Source organism: Somniosus microcephalus, chromosome 6 (assembly GCF_052327205.1).
Source record: "Somniosus microcephalus isolate GS21.2 chromosome 6, FLI_Smic_1.0, whole genome shotgun sequence".
NCBI lineage: Eukaryota > Metazoa > Chordata > Chondrichthyes > Squaliformes > Somniosidae > Somniosus > Somniosus microcephalus.
This window is the reverse complement of record NC_140992.1, coordinates 141,070,158-141,091,586: the sequence shown is the minus strand read 5'-3', so window position 1 is coordinate 141,091,586 and position 21,429 is coordinate 141,070,158. Positions and strand designations below refer to the sequence as shown.

At 43.0% G+C, this 21,429-nt stretch overlaps 1 protein-coding gene across 3 annotated transcripts in view; it reads right to left on the bottom strand.

Annotated features, from left to right (window-relative positions):
• The window catches only part of ryk (receptor like tyrosine kinase), a 436,205-nt gene that overhangs the window by 222,898 nt on the left and 191,878 nt on the right, over nt 1-21,429 (bottom strand). For all 3 annotated transcript variants that reach the window (XM_085990858.1, XM_085990859.1, XM_085990860.1), the window contains 2 exons: nt 15,152-15,251; nt 11,005-11,139 (listed from right to left, as the gene is read on the bottom strand). In XM_085990858.1, the coding sequence (XP_085846984.1) occupies nt 11,005-11,139; nt 15,152-15,251 (235 nt within the window). The remainder of the gene's footprint in view (nt 1-11,004; nt 11,140-15,151; nt 15,252-21,429) is intronic.

Here is a 21,429-nt window from a genome sequence, read left to right as displayed (position 1 = left end):
GAAGTCAATAGGTGGTGATAATCGTGTGAAGCGTAAGCATGTGTCAGTAACTCTATTGGAAAAGGTTGATTTATTGAAAAAACTGGAGAGCGGAACATCAGTAAGAGCCTTGTGCGATCAGTACAGTGTCGGCTCATCTACTGTATATATTAAAAAACAGAAAGATAAAATTAGAAAGTTCTTTGCTGACACAGAAAGTAAAAAGGTAATCAAATCACGTAAGACATTAAAGGAAGGTAAGCAAACTGACGTGGAGAGTGCTCTCATGCAGTGGTTTTGGCAGTTTCGCAGTGTGGAGTCAGGCAGAATTTCTGGAGAAATGATTATAGCACAGGCTAAAATATTCCAGAGAATTGAACATTCAGGATGAATGTGAATATTCACAGGGCTGGCTGCATAGGTTTAAAAATAGGCATGGCATTAGTCTTTATCGTGTGTGTGGTGAGAAAAAAAGTGCAGACACAGAAGCAGCCACGGCCTATGTAGACAAATTTGCCAGGTATGTTGCAGCTGAGAAATTATCACCTGAACAAGTGTATAATGCGGACGAAACAGCTCTGTATTGGAAGTGCATGCCAAGGAAAACGTTGGCTACGGACACTGAGGAGGCACCATCCGGTTTGAAGGATTCGAAGGAGAGAGTTACTGTACTTGGCTGCAGTAATGCTGCTGGAACTCATAGGTGCAAATTGTTCGTGATTGGAAAAAGTGTTAACCCACGTGCGTTTAAAGGTGTTAAAATCTTCCCAGTCATTTATCGAGGGAATAAGGAAGGATGGATGACAACTGCATTTTTTTCTTGAGTGGTATGAGAAGCATTTTGTGCCAGAGGCACGAGCACATTGCAAAAGTGTTGGCCTTGACCCAAATTGTAAAATAGTCTTGGTTCTGGACAATTGTTCCGCCCACCCTAAGGCTGAAAATCTTATTAAAGGTAACATTACAGGTATCTATTTACCCCCAAACTACATCTATTATTCAGCCATGCGATCAAGGAATCTTACGATCAATGAAAGCAAAGTATAGGTCTGAATTAATGCACTGCATATTACTGGCAGTTCATGGAGGGAAGCACCTGACAGAAGTTCTTAAAGATTTCAACATGAAGGATATGGTATGGTCACTAGCTCGTGCCTGGGAAAAGGTAACTCCAAACACTCTAAAACATGGGTGGCAGAATCTGTGGCCAGCTCGTATGTTTGACAATGATAATGATAATGATGAAGCCGATTTCATTGGGTTTCGCATTTCTGAGGAAGCAGAAATTATTTCAGAGTTAATGGATGATGCCAAGGGTTTGTCCAACCCTGCAGTATTGGAGATGACGGACAATTTGGAGGAGGGTGACTTACATGATTGGATGGGTGTCGACCATAATGTAGGCCCTGGATCACTGGGCCTGCTTCTGGGGAAGGTGGGACTAGTACAAGTCGGACGGGTTGCACCTGAACCAGAGCGGGACAAATATCCTTGCGGGGAGGTTTCCTAGCACTGTTCGGGGGGGTTTAAACTAAAATGGCAGGGGGTTGGGAACCTGAGCAGGGAGACAGAGGAAAGGGAAACAGGGATAAAAGCAAAAGGTAGGAAGGAGAAAAACAAAAGTGGCAGTCAGAAAAATCAACGGTTTAAATCAAACGTGGCCACAGTAAATAATAATTCTAATAGGTCTAAGAGCGTTAAAAAAACAAGCCTGAAGGCTTTGTGTCTTAATGCGAGGAGCATTTGTAATAAGGTGGACGAATTGGCTGCGCAAATAGAGGTAAACGAATATGATTTGGTTGGGATTACGGAAACGTGGCTCAAGGATGGCCAAGACTGGGAACTCAACATCCAGGGGTATTCAATGTTCAGGAAAGATAGGCAAAAAGGAAAGGGAGGTGGGGTAGCATTACTGGTTAAAGAAGGGATTAACACAATTGTAATGAAGGATATTAGCTCTGATGATGTGGAATCTGTATGGGTAGAATTGAGAAATACGAAGGGGAAAAAAACATTTGTGGAAGTGATATATAGACCTCCAAACAGTAAGGCGGAGGTTGGGGATGGCATTAAAAGGTAAATTAAAGAAGCGTGCAATAAGGGCACAGCAGTCATCATGGGTGACTTTAATCTACATATAGATTGGGCCAACCAAATTAGTAACAACACTGTGGAGGAGGAATTCCTGGAGTGTGTACGGGATGGTTTCCTGGACCAATATGTCGAGGAACCAACCAGAGATCAGGCCATCTTAGACTGGGTATTATGTAACGAGAAAGGATTAATTAGCAATCTTGTTGTACGAGGCCTCTTGGGTCGGAGCGATCATAATATGATCGAATTCTTCATTAAGATGGAGAATGAAGTAGTTGACTCAGAGACAAGGGTCCTCAATTTAAATAAAGGAAACTACGATGGTCTGAGGAGCGAGTTGGGTAGGATTGATTGGGGAATGGCACTCAAAGGGTTGACGGTGGATAGGCAATGGCAAACATTCAAAGACCGAATGGATGAGCTACAGAATTTGTTCATCCCAGTTTGGCATAAAAATAAAACAAAAAAGGTGACTCAACCGTGGCTAACAAGGGAAATTAGGGATAGCATAAGATCCAAGGAGACGACATATCAATTGGCCAGAAAAATCAATAATCCTGAGGATTGGGAGCAGTTTAAGATTCAACAAAGGAGGAAAAAGGGATTAATTAAGAAAGGGAAAATAGAATATGAGAGTAAGCTTGCAGGGAACATAAAAACTGATTGTAAAAGCTTTTATAGATATGTGAAGAGAAAAAGATTACAGTCAGAATCAGGGGAATTTATAATGGGAAACAAAGAAATGGCAGACCAACTAAATTCATACTTTGGTTCTGTCTTCACAAAGGAGGACACAAATAACCTCCCAGAGATGCCGGGGAACATAGGGCCTGATGAAAGGGTGAAACTGAAAGAAATCAGTATTTGTAGGGAAATGGTGTTAGGAAAATTGATGGGACTGAAGACCGATAAATCCCCAGGGCCTGATAATCTACATCCCAGGGTACTTAAGGAAGTGGCCCTAGAAATAGTAGATGCATTGCTGGTCATCTTCCAGAACTCGATAGACTCTGGAACAGTACCCATGGATTGGAGGGTAGCTAATGTTACCCCACTATTCAAAAAAGGTGGTCGAGAAAAAGCGGGGAATTTTCGACCGGTAAGCCTGACATCGGTAGTGGGGAAAATGCTAGAATCTATTATAAAAGATGTAATAGCAGAGCACTTGGTAAGCAGTGACAGGATCGGACAAAGTCAACATGGATTTACAAAAGGTAAATCATGCTTGACTAATCTACTGGAATTTTTTGAGGATGTAACTGGTAAAATAGATAAGGGAGAACCAGTGGATGTGGTGTATTTGGACTTTCAGAAGGCTTTCGATAAGGTCCCACATAAGAGATTAGCGTGCAAAATTAAGGTACATGGGATTGGGGGCAAGGTATTGACTTGGATAGAGAACTGGTTGGCGGGCAGAAAGCAAAGAGTTGGAATAAACGGGTCGTTTTCCGAGTGGCAGGCAGTGACTAGTGGGGTACCGCAAGGATCGGTCCTAGGACCCCAGCTGTTCACAATATATATTAATGATCTGGACGAGGGAATTGGATGTAATATCTCCAAATTTGCAGACGACACAAAGCTGGGTGGGAGGGTAAGCTGTGAGGAGGATGTCGTGAAACTCCAGTACGATTTGGACAGATTGGGTGATTGGGCAGAAACATGGCAAATGCACTATAATGTGGATAAATGTGAGGTTATCCACTTTGGTGGCAAAAACAGGAAGGCAGATTATTTGAATGGCAATAGATTGGGAGAAGGGGAAGTGCAAAGAGACCTGGGTGTTCTTGTGCACCAGTCGCTGAAGGTAAGCATGCAGGTGCAGCAGGCGGTTAAGGCGGCAAATGGTATGTTGGCCTTCGTAGCAAGAGGGTTCGAGTACAGGAACAAGGATGTCTTGCTACAGTTGTACAGGGCCTTGGTGAGACCGCACCTTGAGTATTGTGTGCAGTTTTGGTCACCTTACCTGAGGAAGGACGTTCTTGCCATGGAAGGAGTGCAGCGAAGATTCACCAGGCTGATACCTGGGATGGCAGGAATGACGTATGAGGAGAGATTGTGTCGATTGGGATTATACTCACTGGAGTTTAGAAGATTGAGAGGGGATCTCATCAAAACCTATAAAATTCTGTCAAGCCTGGACAGACTAGATGCAGGAAGGATGTTTATGATGGCCGGGGAGTCCAGAACCAGGGGTCATAGTCTAAGGATAAGGGGTAAGCTATTTAGGACTGAAATGAGGAGGAATTTCTTCACCCAGAGTGGTGAACCTGTGGAATTCTCTGCCACAGAGGGCGGTGGAGGCCAGTTCATTAAATATATTCAAAAAAGAGTTGGATATATTTCTTAAGGCTAAAGGGATCAAGGGATATGGGGAGAAGGCAGGGACAGGGTACTGAATTTGGATGATCAGCCATGATCTCATTGAATGGCGGAGCAGGCTCGAAGGGCCGAATGGCCTACTCCTGCTCCTATCTTCTATGTTTCTATGTTTACCTGTTGTAAACCAGATGACAGATGAAGAAATTGTTGGAATGGTACAGAATCAGAATAGTGAACATGTAGAAGTATGTGATGATGGTGATGATGATGAGGATGACGTTGAGGAAAGGTATTCTGTTGACAAATGTATTCAGTTAGCAACAGATCTGATAAAAGGATTAGAACAACGGAACTTCATCTCGGAACAACAGATCATGATTATTTACATGGTCCAAGAAGCGCTTATAAAGGAAAAACCGAAACACATGCGACAGACAAGCATTCAAGACTGGTTTACCACTAAGAAGGAAGTCACCAAGAGTCAACGTCCTATAGGGAGCATCGATAATCCTGTCGCCTCTACCTCGTCTGACCCAGATGACCCATCAGCTGATAGCCCAGAAGAAACCCCAGAACAAACTACAATGAAGAAATCCCTGATGTAACTCAGATATAAGTTGACTTGAACTTATCATCTGACCATTTTTTGTAAGTGGAAATAAAGCTGTATTCACGGTAATTAAATGATTGTTTTTTATTTAATCCTTACCTGTATTGTGTTTATACTGTATGCTTTATCTACTTTCCAGTTTTCCAGTTATTTCTAGTACAGTAAACTGTGACGCAGTTTCAGTGAAGGGTGGGCGAGTGCCGAAGGAGTCGGGCGTTTGGGTTGTACCTAATATTGTTATTTTAGGTGTTATTACCTAACCTTCAGTGGTTCGGAATTTTCAATGGTCCGGCACCGGCCTGGTCCCGAGGGTGCCGGATTACCGGGGTCCAACCTGTACTTTGTTTCTGTCTTCACGGAGGAAGACACAAAAAACCTCCCAGAAATACAAGAAAACCAAGGGTGTGACGAGAATGAGGAACTTAAAGAAATTATTAGTAAATAAACAGTACTAGCAAAATTAATGGGACTAAAAGTCAATAAATCCCAAGGACTACATCCTAGGGTTTTGAAAGAGGTGGCCATTGGAATAGCAGACGCATTGGTTGTCATCTTCCAAAATTCTATAGATTCTGGAACGGTTCCTGCAGATTGGAGGATAGCAAATGTAACCCTGCTATTTAAGAAAGGAGGGAGAGAGAAAACGGGGAACTACAGACCTGTTAGCCTCACATCAGTAGTTGGGAAAATGCTGGAATCTATTATAAATATTGCAATATCTGGGCACTTAGAAACTAATAGTAAGATTGGGCAGTCAACATGGATTTATGAAAGGGAAATCCTGTTTGACAAACCTATTGGAGTTCTTTGAGGATGTAACTAGTGGAGTAGACAAAGAGGAACCAGTAGATGTGGTGTTTTTGGATTTTCAGAAGGCCTTCGCTAAGGTCCCACACAAGAGGTTGGTGAACAAAATTAGAGCACATGGAATTGGGGGTAATATACTAGCATGGATTGAGAATTGGTTAACAGACAGAAAACAAAGAGTAGGGATAAATGGGTCTTTTTCAGGATGGCAGGCTGTGACTCGTGGGGTACCGCAAGGATCGGTGATTGGGCCCCAGCTATTCACAATCTTTATCAATGATTTAGATGAGGGGACTAAATGCAACATTTCCAAATTTGCTGATGATACAAAGCTAGCTGGTAGTATCAGTTGCGAAGAGGATGTGAAGAGGCTTCAAGGCTCAGTGAGTGGGCGAGAACATGGCAGATGGAATATAATGCGGATAAATGTGAAGTTATCCACTTTGGTAGAAAAAACAGAAAGGCAGAGTATTTCCTAAATGGTGAAAGATTGGGGAATGCAGATGCTCAAAGGGACCTAGGTGTCCTTGTACATGAGTCACTGAAAGTGAATGTGCAGGTGCAGCAAGCCATTAGGAAGGCAAACGGTATGCTGGCCTTCATTACAAGAGGGTTTGAGTACAGGAGTAAAGAAGTCTTACTCCAATTATATACGGCCTTGGTGAGACCACACCTGGAGTACTGTATACAATTTTGGTCTCCTTACCTAAGGAAGGATATACTTGCCATAGAGGGAGTGCAACGAAGGTTCACAAGATTGATTCCTGGGATGGCGGGACTGTCGTATGAGAAGAGATTGAGTAAACTAGGCCTGTATTCTCTTGAGAATGAGAGGGGATCTCATTGAAACATACAAAATTATTACAGGGCTTGATAGGATGGATGCTGGGAGAATGTTTCCCTTGGCTGGGGAGTCTAGAACCAGGGGCCACAGCCTCAAGATAAAGGGTAGGCCATTCAGGACTGAGATGAGAAGACATTTCTTCACAGAGGGTGGTGAATCTTTGGAATTCTCTACCCCAGAAGGATGTGGAGGCTCAGTCATTGGGTATATTCAAAACAGAAGTCGATAGATTTCTGACTAGTAAGGGCATCAAGGGGTATGGCAATAGGGCCGGTGAATGGATTTGAGGCAGAAGATCAGCCATGATCTCATTGAATGGTGAAGCAGGCTCGAAGGGCCGAATGGCCTACTCCTGCTCCTATTTCTTATGTTCTTATGACTTTAAGAGTCCTATGTGAGCTGAGTTTAGTTAGCCTCAATCCAGTCAACAGTAGGATTGGTCTCACAGAACAAAACTACTCACAGTTTGGTTCTAATTGACACTGAATTAACAATCTCATTACAGGCCACAAAAAAAAATGACACTGGTACAGCTGAGGATGCTCTCTTACGGTTGTCATTAGGACACTATATAGCTACCGAATGGCGAGTGTCCTTCTGCATCTAGTCATGCATTTCCTGGCCTGGCATTACTTAATATAAGTTATCCAAACTGGAAACATGCCCTACTTCCAAGCACTGATATTCTTCACGCTATTAATCGCAACAAAAAGAATTTTGCCTAAAAAGGAGTGGAGTTACACAGTGAAGCAGTACCCTAGAACTCTACTGCATAGGACAAAAATCTGTGCGGTTTATTTCCCACATGACATGTTCTTCATCTCAATTATGCTATTCTGGGGATGGCCAGTGCAAAGGCCAGGTGCTTGCTCACAGGGAGAACCAAATCATCAAAGATCCAGGTTCCCTGGCACTCTTTCCTATCGCTGAACAGTTGACCACAACGCTCAATCAAGAAGGGTTTGCAGCTCTTCAACTTGGCCAAGGAAGCTTCATCGCAAAGCAGATTATGGGAAGGCAAAAGGGAATATAAAGATAAATAAATAGTCTAACTGTTTTTGGCAGGAAAGCATTAATTGGCAAAGATCACATGTGAGCATTTATTTCACGTTAGTGGTTTATCAAGGTGTCAGAGAAAAGCTGAATAAGCTTGTATTAATAGGTTTGGTTTTGCTGTTAAGACATTAGATAGATTCAAAAAAGATTCAATTTTGTACTGTTATCATGGATTTGGAATAAGAATTACTAATTATTGTCATCGACATTTATACAATGGCGTGGTCTGCACATTGACATTTTTTCATTGGGCTACTTTTTCTGGTTATAAATTGCAGTATTTGACTAAATTTCACACTGCTGCTATCACCCCACACAGTCAAATTTTGGTGGTAAAGGAAAAATGAATACAACTAAAAAATAGCATTAAAGGACGGCTGTGACATAATTCAGACAAGCTCCAACTCATAGAATAATACAGCTCAGAATTCAGCCTCATCATGCCAGTGTCAGCTCTTTGAAAAAGCTATCCAATTAGCCCCACTCCCCTGCTGTTTTTTCCCCATAGCCCTGCAAATTTTTCCCCTTCAAGTGTTTATCCAATTCTCTTTTCAAAGTTGCTAGTGAATCTGCTTCCACCATCCTTTCAGGCAGTACATCCAGATCATAACAGCTCACTGCATGATAAATATTTTCCTCGTGTGATCTGGTTACCGACCCTTCTGCCACTGGAAACAGTTTCTCTTAACTTACTCTATCGATACCCTCCATAATTTTGAACACCTCTATTAAGTCTCCACTTAACCTTCTTTGCTCCCAGGAGAATAATCCCAGTTTCTCTAGTCTCTCCACATTACTAAAGTCCTGTATCCCTGGTGCCATTCTCGTAAATCTGCTCTGCACTCTCTCCAAGGCCTTGATATTTTTCCTAAAGTGCGGTGCCCCGAATTAGTCACAATACTCCAGCTGGGGCCTAACCAGTGTTTTATAAAGGTTTAGCATAATTTTGTTGATTTTGCACTCTATGCCTCTATTTATAAAGCCAAGGATCCCATATGCCTTTTATTAACTAAAAAAAGCCTTCTCAATTTGTCCTGCCACCTTTAAAGACTTGTGTACGTACACCCCCAGGTCTCTGTGTTCCTGAACCCCTTTTAAAATTGTATCATTTAGTTTATATTGCCTCTCCTCATTCTTCCTACCAAAATGAATCACTTCATATATCTCTGCATTAAATTTCATCTGCCATGTGCATCTGCCCATTTCACCTGCTATGTCCTCCTGAAGTCTGTTACTATCCCCCCCAGTGTCAGCTGTGGCTCAATTGGTAGGTTGTGGGTTCAAATCCCACTCCAGGGACTTGAGCACATAAAGCTAGGCTGACACTCCAATGCAGTACTGAGGGAGTGCTGCACTGTCGGAGGTGCTGTCTTTCGGATGAGACGTTAAACCAAGGCCCTGACTGCTCTCCCAGGTGGACGTAAAAGATCCCATGGCACTATTTCGAAGAAGAGCAAGGGAGTTATCCTCAGTGTCCTGGCCAATATTTATCCCCCAACCAACATAACAAACAGATTATCTGGTCATTACCACATTGCTGTTTGTGGGAGCTTGCTGTGCGCAAGTTAGCTGCCGCGTTTCCCACATTACAACAGTGACTACACTTCAAAAAGTACTTAATTGGCTGTAAAGCGCTTTGAGACATCCGGTGGTTGTGAAAGGAGCTATATAAATGCAAGTCTTTCTTTCTTTCTCACTGTTGCCTACATTTCAGAGTTTCGTATCATCTGCAAAGCTTGAAATTATGCCCTGTATGCCAAAGTCCAGGTCATCAAAAATGTTAGATCCGTGTGTTAATGGAGACACGGAATGCAGGAGTTGATTTAACAAGTGTTTACTGAACAAAGTCTGGAGGTGAACTAACAGCACGGTGGCATAGTGGTTAGCACTGTTGCCTCAGAGCGCCAGGGACCCGGGTTCGAATCTGGCCTCGGGCGACTGTCTGTGTGGAGTTTGCACATTCTCCCCGTGTTTGCGTGGGTTTCCTCCGGGTGCTCCGGTTTCCTCCCACAGTCCAAAGATGTGCGAGTTAGGTTGATTGGCTATGATAAATTGACCCTTAGTGTTAGGGGGATTAAATACATGGGGTTATGGGGATAGGGTGGGATATGTGTTGGTGTAGGGGTTACGGGGATCGGGTGGGATATGTGTCAGTGCAGGCTCGATGGGCCGAAATGGCCTCTATCTGCACTGTGGGGATTCTGTGAAGACGCTACACAGGCTTATATACCCGAGTGGTCACTACTGGTACTACAGTATACAAGGGCTTCAAAAACATAGTTCCTCTTAAAGGTACATACACTATAAAAAAGAGCAGTGGTCTTAATACCAATCCCTGGGAGATACCACTGTATACTTCCCTCCAAGCGCTCACCATTTCTCTCTGCTTTCTGTCCCTTAGCTAATTTCGTATCCACGCAGTCACTGCCTCTTTAATCCCATGAAGCCCATGGATACAAAATTCGTTACATTTCCAGTATATTAACTAAACCATTGCATACAACAATGGTATTTTAGGTCCTTCATTTCCTTTAGTTTACATAATTTTTCTCTCTCCATATTTTATACTATTAAGCTCAGTCTAAAATGAACTAGCCCCATTGTGACATTTAACAAGTCCTACGTGAAATGAGGCAAAAACATTTTTTTAATGTATCTGTTTCAATGAATCTTTTTGTTGTTGCAATTATTATTTCACATGACTGAAACCAGCGAATGTACACACTTGAAACTAGTTATCGTGTAAAGTGCAGTTGATTCCATTAATTATTTAAATACATCACACTGGGGTCTGAGTAGCATTTCTATTTTGTTGATGAGTGATTAAATCTGCAACAAAAGTTTGATCCTTAATCTGAAAGTAGAGGTGCTACAATTGGTCTGGGTTAGGAAAGAGCAGCCAGGGTACCTTACCATTACCCAGCACTTGCATGTAGATGTTAAGCAAGGACATGGTCGGGCTCTGCTATCAAGCCCCCATAGTCAAATACAAACACTCCATCAAGCATCACACGATAACTATTTGGGTAAAGGACTGGAGGTCATTCAGGGACTGTGGAACTGTAATCCAGCAGGGGAAACAATGAGAAAAGGAAATTCAATTATAAATCCAGACAAAAACATCAGATTCCCCATAAATTAGGCTAGGTTCACCTCGCTTCAGTGTCAAAATGAAACCAACAGTGAAAAATGTTTTGTTTCACCATAACAGACTGTACTGCCTCATTTTCATCATTAGTTGTTGGGCTGGGAAATAAAAGACACACAAAAAACACTTGAATGTAGCACTGCTTACTTTTGTAGCACATTTTCCTCCTTTTGAAGTTCAGGACTGTGAAGTTCTTTGAAGAGTTAATGGTCAAGTTAAGCTGCACTTCCATGGTGACCTCTGAATCAAGTTTTCCTGTGCATAAGAGGTCCACTCTAAATACTGCAAAAGACAAGAACAATTGTGAACTTTATTGTTAAAGTCTGCCTGGCAAAAGGCTCGAGAGAACGTCTAAAATGTAACTTTCAAATATATACAGACTTCATTATTCGTTCAGTTATGAATAGAACAGCTGCCAGTTATGAATTTATAATGGATTTGATCCAAATCTATAAAAAGGAGTGAATGGACAAAAGTCCTGGGAATATATAGGAATCAAACAAACTGACACCTTCATTGAAAGACAGGTTAATTTTTACCTAGTTGCAACAGTTCCTAAGGAGATGAGAATTAGAGCTGTATGTAAAAAGTTGTTGGTAGATACAGCCTAGCATTTCGATTCACAATTGCTGATCAAGGAGATAGATCTTGCTGAGGCAGAAGCATAATTCCAGTAGCTTAAACGTAATTGACAGTCTAGGGTTTTCTCTTTTGTCATAAATAGTGAGGCTAGTGAAGACAATCTCAAAGGCACAAATAGTCGACTAGGACAGTGGTCCAAGATAATTCAGCTGAAAATTCAAGAGTAATGGGGTTGTTTCTACCCCAAAACATAACAGTCCACATTCTTCAGACTTCGATTAAATCGAGAAAGCATTGCAAGTTTTTTGTAAGGAGCTATTTTCTATTATTACATGTTTAACTACGCAGCTTCTTATTCTTGCACATACTATTATACGGGGTAGTAATGTCTGGGTAGCAGAGTTAAGAATGAACAAGCAAATAAAAGGGGTAAGCATGCCACTCAAGATTCAACATTTGTAGCAAAAATACAAGCATGGACAAACTTCCTCATTGTCCTGTAGTTTACTGTTGTACTGCATGCTTACTTCTTCTAACAAAGTGAACAAATATTAGTGTGCAGCCCTTGTACAAGGATCCAACCAAAAAATACCAGGAGATAGACTTTCCTCTTCACTGATCAAGATTTTATGGGGTCGAACTTATGATTGTGAAAAATGTAAATAAATAGGCTTTTCTACTTTTTGTATATGTATTTGTCTAAGTGTTTATTTTTTTAATCCTTTCCCATTTCAAAGTGCAAGTTGTACCAGTTGGAGTTAGGTACCTGGTATACAGCAGTACTGGGGAATTTAGCTGCACTGGGGAGGAAGAATAGTGAAGGATTCGAAAATTCCATACATCTCCCCCCACAAAGATTTATTTGGTTTTTAAAAGAAACCCTGATCAGACTGAGTTTTAAAATCCAGGGCACAACAAAATGGCTGCGGTCAGACCTCGTGACCGAAAGCCTGTCAGTTTCAATTCGGACCCTGGCAAGCTAACAGCTTGTGCATTTCAATGTCTGCAGCAAGGAGATCACGAAACCAGACAAGACTTTTGCATGTGCATTGGGGACAAACCCAATTACAATCAGACCTACGCATAAAGGCCATCAAGGCGTTTGCTCAAACAATCAAAATAATCAGCGGGGCCATCGAGACGGGGCTGGCCCCCATCAAAGAACCTGTTGGACAAAGGAGAGCAGCTGCAGAACCGGCAGGAACCGATTACCGGCCATCCAAGTCGATGGGCCAAGATCGATACCTTTTGTTTAAATCCAGCCCGTTCAAATCAGACAAAATAATGAGCTGATCGAGCAGAGAGATAAGGGCTACCGAGGGGGGTATAACTAGCCTCTCGAGAAGCCATTCGCTCTCTTGCCTCGTCTCCTGCGCCCTGCCTCGCCATCAACCAAGGAAGAAGACCATCGAAGGAGAGCCCGTCCAGAGAGGTAGGATACCCTGTCAGAGACCTTTTAATTACTGGGGTATCTCTACCTGGACGGTGAAGTCTGTGCAACAGCGGGACCACGTGACATCAGCAGGCAACAGGGCAAAGGGGCAAGGCTTTTCTTTCAACATCTCAGACTGGTGAGCATTATACTTCTGACCCATCGCAAGATAATCTAGCTAGGTGTAGCGGGTGGGAGTTAAGGGGATTGCTGAATTGTCATTTTAGCCATTTTCCCTCGATGTGCCGTTTCTCCTCCCCTGTTAAGTGAGAGTGTACTGCATTCATATCATCCTTTTGTATAGTATTGTTATCTTATTTTCTCAGTTAATAAATTTTGGTTTTCTTTGTACCAAACCACTGGTCTGCTCGTTTGTCTATATCGCTATCTGCCAATAAGTCTGGGGATCAGAACTAAGGGGTGAGCGATCCGAACCGCTCAGAGATAAGGCAGCCGGAGACATAACTGACTGGCCAAAGCAATTAGCAAAACCCCCAACAATAGGCTTTAGCAGGTGAAGAGTCCTGGGATTTAGTAGAACTGGGGTGGGTACCCTTGTGTTTTACAGCGCTGATAGAAGTGCCACGATTTGACAATGTGGAAGTCCTAAGATTAGAACCATTGTGCAAGGAGAAATTGCAGTTTGACAGAACTGTGTTCCCCAATTAAATATTGGGAAGACCAAAGCTACTGTCTTCAGACCCACCACAAATTCCATCACCCTTCGTGGTCACTGCTTGAGGCTGAACCAGGCTGTCCGCAACCTTGGCGTCCAATGTGATCCGAGCTGAGCTTCCGGCCCATATATTGTCCATCACCAAGCCCACCTATTTCCACCTCCGTAACATCGCCCATCTCTGCCCCTGCCTCAGCTCCTCTGCTGCTGAAACCCCCATCTATGCCTTTGTTACCTCTGGACTCGACTATTCCAATGCTCTCCTAGCCAGCTTCCCACCCTCCATAAACTTGAGCTCATCCAAAACTCTGATGCCCGTATCCTGAGTCGCACCAAGTCCCATCACCCCCGTGCACGCTAAGCTACATTAGCAATGACTATTTTAAAATTCTCATCCTTGTTTTTCAAATCCGTCCTTGGCCTGCAATCTGTCATTTTTTGATCGTTTCCATTTTTTTGCTGCTGACTCATGAGCCTTTGTGCCAAATGTTAATTTTATTTGCCTCAACATTGTTACTGGCACGAGTAGAAATCCCTTGAATTGACACATTATGTAGAAGAGGAGAGGACCTACAGAGGGATATCAGGCAGCTCAGGCTACATGAGTGGTGCTCTGTGCTCACCTATCAGGACACAGTTGCATCTGCAGACAGGGTTGGCCAAACCTCGCTTTAAACCCCTCTTCCCAAAGGAAGTTGGGACAGCAAACCCAAAGGCATCACCAAGATGTGTGAATGACTGACTAAACTTAATGTTGAAGCACCCTATTTACAGTGTGACATGTTATCAATGGCATATCTTGAAAGATGGCATGCCAGGGTAAGCAACAAGCAGCATATCCTGATTGGCCATACCTGTGAAGATGCCACCAAGCATATTTATGGGCATTGTCACACCTACTTGACAATGACCATTGGGAACTGGCGTTTCAGGGTGCAGGTCAACAGAGAGCCAGAGCCAGATCCAGAGCTGTGCCATCTGTGGTCAGGACACCTGTAACGACCATGAAGCAGAGTTGTCATATCTAGAGACAATAATCATCAGCTGTGGCATAAAACTTGGTTGCACCTTCTTGCAAGCACGCTCCAATGCTAACTTAAGGGACGGTGTGTGGAGTGGCACAGAAGGTCACGTGCCCTGCAACTACCTCTTTCAACACCATTCCGCTTCACCAAACCAGGAGTTTGATGCTGTGGTAACTCGGTCAGTTGCCTGCACCTCCAGCTCCTTTCTTTTCATTTCTGCCCGTCACTTCTTATCCCTTCAGCCTTGGCCAAGGCTTGTAATATGTTGGGAATCCTTCTGAGCCTTTCCAAGGCGTCGAACATTTTTGTCCCCTTATACTGGACATTTTTTTAAATTTTTCCCTTCCTTTAAATTTCACTTACACACTATTTTCTGCTTCCAATCCAAATCTGCAACTGAAGTTATGCAAATGAGCTAACCTGGAGAGATTGGATGTAAACAGCACACTTCTACATGAGCTTCTTTATAAACCTGCCGCTGGGTCTAAACAGCAGCTGTATCAGAAAATCTAGCCTATTTTTAATGGATACTTCAAATGGATCAAAATCTGTCAATTGTTGATTCTTATCCATTCTCACCTGATACTGTGCGTGGAACCTCCCCTTGTACAGAGATATTGGCCTGAGGCATGTCCATGGCTGCTGGGTTGTCCACCTGAAAGCCCAACTTATATTCAACCTGTCATGGAAAATGTTGAACAGAACAAGTCATGAAAATAATCATTTAGCTAATTGACTACCCACCTACCTATTTACACCATTAAGGTCACCCTTGATTAAACTCTCCACAAATAATGTTATTCACCACATTGTAATTTGACTAACTTTACTGAATCTTTAACTCAACTAGTAAAGGTTGGGGGGAAAATGTTAACTTTTTTTTTAAATTTTCCAAACTCTTATTTTGCCTGTTTTTAACTGATACTCAGTTATCTTGATTCAAGCTTAATACTAAATCAGGTTCAACATTCCTCTGCAAGACTGATGTAGCCAATGCATTAATTTTAACTTCAGAAGCAATTCTAGAAAATCACAACCAAGGATAAAGCAAAGAAATCAAACAACCCTTCTACTGTTGGAGGGGGAAATTTGCCATGATAAGAATCTAAAATCCCTGCTGCATCACTCCAGTAATATGGGGTCAGCTCCCATCTACTTTAAGTTCACTGACTCCCACAGCTACCTTGATTAAACTTCCGCCCTTGTAAGGATTCTAGTCCATTCTCCGTCACCGTTGCATCTGTTCTGATGATGTCACTTTGCACACCAGTGCTTTCAATATGCCTTACTTTTGCCTCCACTGAGATTCTCCCCCACCATAGTTCACAGGGCCCTCGACCATATCCGTCCCATTTCTGCACTTCTGATCTCACTCCTTCCCCTCCCTCCCAGAACCACGATAGGATACCCCTAGTCCTCATCTTCCACCCCACCAGCCTCCCCATTCAACGGATCATCCTCTGCCGCGGGCAGCACGGTGGCATAGTGGTTAGCACTGTTGCCTCACAGCACCAGGGACCCGGGTTCAAATCCGGCCTCGGGCGACTGTCTGTGTGGAGTTTTGCACATTCTCCCCGTGTTTGCGTGGGTTTCCTCCGGGTGCTCCGGTTTCCTCCCACAGTCCAAAGATGTGCGGGTTAGGTTGATTGGCTATGATAAATTGACCCTTAGTGTTCGGAGGATTAAATACGTGGGGTTGCGGGGATAGGGTGGGATATGTGTTGATGTAGGGGTTACAGGGATCGGGTGGGATATGTGTCGGTGCAGGCTCGATGGGCCGAAATGGCCTCTATCTGCACTGTGGGGTTTCTGTTCTGTTCTTATTTCCGCCACCTCCAGCGCGATGCCACCACCAAACACATCATCCCCTCCCCTTTCAGCATTCCGAAGGGACCGTTCCATCCGCGATACCCTGATCCACTCTTGAATCGCCCTCAACACACGCTCCCCTTCCCATATCAGCTTCCCGTGCAAGGGCAGGAGATGCAACACCTGCCCTTTCACCTCCTCCCTTACCACCATCCAGGGCCACAAACCCTCCTTCCAGCTGAAACAGTGATTTACTTGTACTTCTTTCAATTTAGTATGTTGTATTCGCTGCTCACGATGAGGTCTCCTCTACATTGGGGAGACCAAATGCAGATTGGGTGATCACTTTATTGAACATCTTCATTCAGTCCGCAAGCATGACCCGGAGTTTCTGGTTGCTTGCCATTTTAATTCTCCGTTCCATTCCCACTCTGACACCTCCACCCTCGGCCTCCTATACCGTTCTAATGAAGCTCGAGGAACAGCACTTCATCTCTCGATTAGGTACTTTACAGCCTTCCGGACTCAACAATTTCAGATCATAACCACTGCACCTATTTCTTCCTTTACTTGTACCATTGCCACTCTGTTTTGCCTTGCCCCATCACCCCTATTGTCATTTAATCACTCCTGCCTTCCACCATCTCACAGACCTTCCCTTTTGTTCTTTCCTCCCCTTCCCTCTTTCCCTGCCTCTATACTTGCTTAAAACCTACTACATCTTTAATTTTTGCCAGTTCTGACGAAAGGTCAGCGACCTGAAACGTTAACTCTGTTTCTCTCTCCACAGATGCTGCCTGACCAGCATTTTCTGTTTTTATTCCCATTCTTCCATATTTCATTCTTCAAGAAGGATTTTCATTTGCTTTCTATGTTTTAAAAAAGTCACAGCAACACACTGATTTATGTGGCATACCTCCATCTTTCAACAATTTCCCAATTCATGACAGCCCAGTATAACAAAGCTGTGATGTATTTACATTTGAACAAAACCCTCACTGAACTTTCCAATGAGTCGATAAGTAAATCAACTGTGTGCTGAAACCAGGAAGGTACCAGTATCCTAAAGACATTTTCTGGAGTCCTGAGCAACAAGAGTTACTCACTGCAAATCAGAGGCAGCTCTGGCCATGTTACCAACACCCAATCTGACATAATATGCAGGCTAACATGCTATCGTCCTGTAAGCTTTTCTCACAAGCCTAGCACAACACTGGATACTAAGAGAATTAAGGGATATGGGGATAGTGCGGGAAGGTGGAGTTGAGGTAGAAGATCAGCCATGATCTTATTGCATGGCGGAGCAAGCTCAAAAGGCCAAATGGCCTGCTCCTGCTCCAATTTATGTTCTTATATAATATATAGGAACTGCTCGCCGAGTCAAAGACAACTTTAATTGTAATTCTCATATCTGGCTGGAAAAAGCACCATCCAATGGTAAATCTTCTTCGGCCACATCTCAGATATCAGATAATCCTACAAGAATGCTCCAGTGTCCTTACAAAACAAATTCATTTTTTACTCTCTCCCTTTCCCCCAGTCTCATTCTTAGAATCGCTCTTTTGAACCTGATCTGATTTTCACTTCTTCTCTTCCACCTTTTGGGTTCCTCAGCTCCTCATCCAATTTCTTCCCTTTCAAACTACTTTTGCCTTTTTAAGTGAACAACATTAATTAATCGGGCAGTTCTCGTCCTCTGCTACTGGGTGCTATTTCATAGCATGCAATAAGGAGGCAACACACCCGCTATATAATACTGTATGTTTACTCCAGCCCAGTGGTTACTTTTATCAGCTACAACGACGTCGCCACTACGACCTTGAAAAGCAAGCAAATCAACTTCAAGGAATGCCCCAGCATTGCTCAATACCAAAGTTTAGTAAAGGAAAGTCTCCTCTGGTATTGGCTGGCATAATAAGATCAGTTCCAATTGGCACAAAGTAGGTTGGCTCCACAAAGTGTTTTGGTAAGCTCTTCTCTGCCCCAACGTGGCCTACTGTCATTGGCTAGAGGTTGTACGTTAGGCACTGGTCCCCATCAGTGCAGCACAGCTTGGGTGTATCACCATCTGAAAAACTAGGTACCATTCAGGTATCACTTATTTTTAGCTCAAGTTCCTGTGGTTTGCCAAATAATTACTCACCGATGCATTACAGATCAACTGTGCCACCTGGCTATTTTGTACTCCCCCTCCCCAGTGCATTTTGCAGCTCTTGGGCACAAGCTGGGTTCCTAAAGCATCCACTCCCAGGAAAGGTACAGGTATCATTCATTCTAAGTGGCAAGAAGTCCTCACTTCTCACATAGAGACTCTCATGTTGCCAAGGTAACTGGTTTTTCAATTTCACAGAAAAATGCACAGAATCAGAAAGTGATCCTTAAAACAGTCGTAAAAATCTTATTTATGAAAAACACAATTTTGTAAGAACAGAACGTAAAAAATAGGAGGTGTAGGCCACATAGCCCCTTGAGCCTGCTCCACCATTCAATAAGATCATGGCTGATCTTCGACCTCAACTCCACCTTCCCACCCGATCCCCATATCCCTCGATTCCCTTAGAGTCCTAAAATCTATCGATTTCAAGTCTTGAATATGCTCAACGACTGAGCATCCACAGCCCTCTGGGGTAGAGAATTCCAAAGAATCTCAATCCTCCGAGTGAAGAAATTCCTCATCTCAGTCCTCAAAAGGCTGACCCCTTATCCTGAGACTGTGCCCCCTAGTTCTAGACTCTCCAGCCAGGGGAAACAACCTCTCAGCATCTACCCCGTCAAGCCCTCTCAGAATCTTATAGATTTTAATGAGATCACCTCTCATTCTTCTAACAAAGAATTGAATAACTAGGGCTGTAGAGAGGGCTTTAAACTAATTAGTGGGGGGGAGGTTTCAAGAGAGCGAAAAATAAAAAAGTCAGCGGAGAAGGCAATAGAGCAAGGTAGCAGTGGGGGAAATAAAAACCAGAGCGTGTCAGGAAGGGACAGAATGTATAAAGATAAAGGTAGAGTAGTAAAAGGGGTAAAAGCAGGAATAAATCATCACAAAACATATTTTAAAGTTCTTTATCTGAATGTACGCAGCATTCGTAACAAAATAGACGAGTTGACAGTACAAATAACTACACGAGTATGATCTGGTGGCCATTACAGAAACATGGCTGCAAGGTGACTATGACTGGGAACTAAACATCCAGGGGTATTTGACAATTAGGAAGGACAGACAGGAAGGAAAGGGAGGTGGGGTGGCTATGTTAATAAAGGATGGAATTACTGCAATAGTGAGAAATGATATTGGGTCAAAGGATCAGGATAATGAAACAGTTTGGGTGGAGATAAGGAATAATAAGGGGAAAAAGTCACTAGTGGGCAGAGTCAATAGGCCTCCTAACAGTTGCAACTCTGTTGGTCGGAGTATAAATCAGGAAATAGTTGGGGCTTGTAATAAGGGAACAGCTATAATCATGGGGGATTTTAACTTTCATATTGACTGGACAAATCAAATTGGGCAGGGCAGCCTTGAGGAAGAGTTCATAGAGTGCATTAGGGACGGGTTCCTTGAGCAGTATGTAACTGAGCCAACCAGGGGGCAGGCAATCTTAGATCTGGTCCTGTGTAATGAGAGAGGATTAATAAAAAATGTCCTAGTAAAGGATCCCCTTGGAACGAGTGACCACAACATGGTTGAATTCCAAATTCAGTTGGAGGGTGAGAGAGTTAGATCTCAAACCAGCATACTAAGCTTAAATAAAGGAGACTATTAAGGTATGAGAGCAGAGTTGACTAAAGTGGACTGGGAAAATAGATTAAAGTGTAAGACGGTACATGAGCAGTGGTGTACATTCAAGGAGATATTTCACAACTTTCAAGAAAAATATATTCCAGTGAGAAAAAAGGAGCGTAAAAGAAGACAGCCATCCGTGGCTAAGTAAAGTAATAAAGGATAGTATCCGACTGAAAACAAGGGCATATAAAGTAGCCAAATCTAGTGGGAGGATAGAAGACTGGGAAGCATTTAAAAGCCAGCAAAGAATAACTAAAAGATTAATTAAGAAAGGGACGATAGATTATGAAAGTAAACTAGCAAAAAAATATAAAAACAGATAGCAAGAGTTTCTACAGTTATATAAAAAGAAAAAGGGTGGCTAAAGTGAATGTTGGTCCCTTAGAGGACGAGACTGGGAAATTAGTGGTGGGGAACATGGAGATGGCAGAAACGCTGAACAAATATTTTGTATCAGTCTTCACAGTACAGGACACTAAAAATATCCCAACACTGGACAAACAGGGGGCTAAACGGGGGGAGGAGCTAAACATGATTAAAATCACTAAGGAGGTGGTAGTCGGTAAGATAATGGGACTAAAGGCGGATAAATCCCCTGGACCTGATGGCTTACATCCTAGGGTCTTGAGAGAAGTAGCGGTAGGGATTGTGGATGCATTGGTGGTAATTTTCCAAAACTCACTGGATTCAGGAAAGGTCCCAGCAGATTGGAAAACTGCTAATGTAATGCCCTTATTTAAAAAGGGAGGCAGACAAAAGGCTGGAAACTATAGACCAGTTAGCCTAACATCTGTGGTTGGTAAAATGTTGGAGTCCATTATTAAGGAAGCAGTAACAGGCCTTTTGGATAAGCATAATTTAATCGGACAGAGTCAGCATGGTTTTACGAAGGGGAAGTCATGTTTGACAAATTTGCTCGAATTCTTTGAGGACGTAACAAACAGGGTGGATAAAGGGGAACCAGTGGATGTGGTGTATTTGGACTTCCAAAAGGCATTTGACAAGGTGCCACACAAAAGATTACTGCACAAGATAAAAAATCACGGGATTTGGGGCAATGTACTGGCATGGGTGGAGGATTGGCTATCTAACAGAAAAGAGAGTTGGGATAAATGGTTCATTCTCTGGTTGGCAATCAGTAACTAGTGGTGTTCCGCAGGGGTCGGTGCTAGGACCCCAACTCTTTACAATCTATATTAACGATTTGGAGGAAGGGACCGAGTGCAACGTATCCAAGTTTGCCGACGATACAAAGATAGGAGGGAAAGCA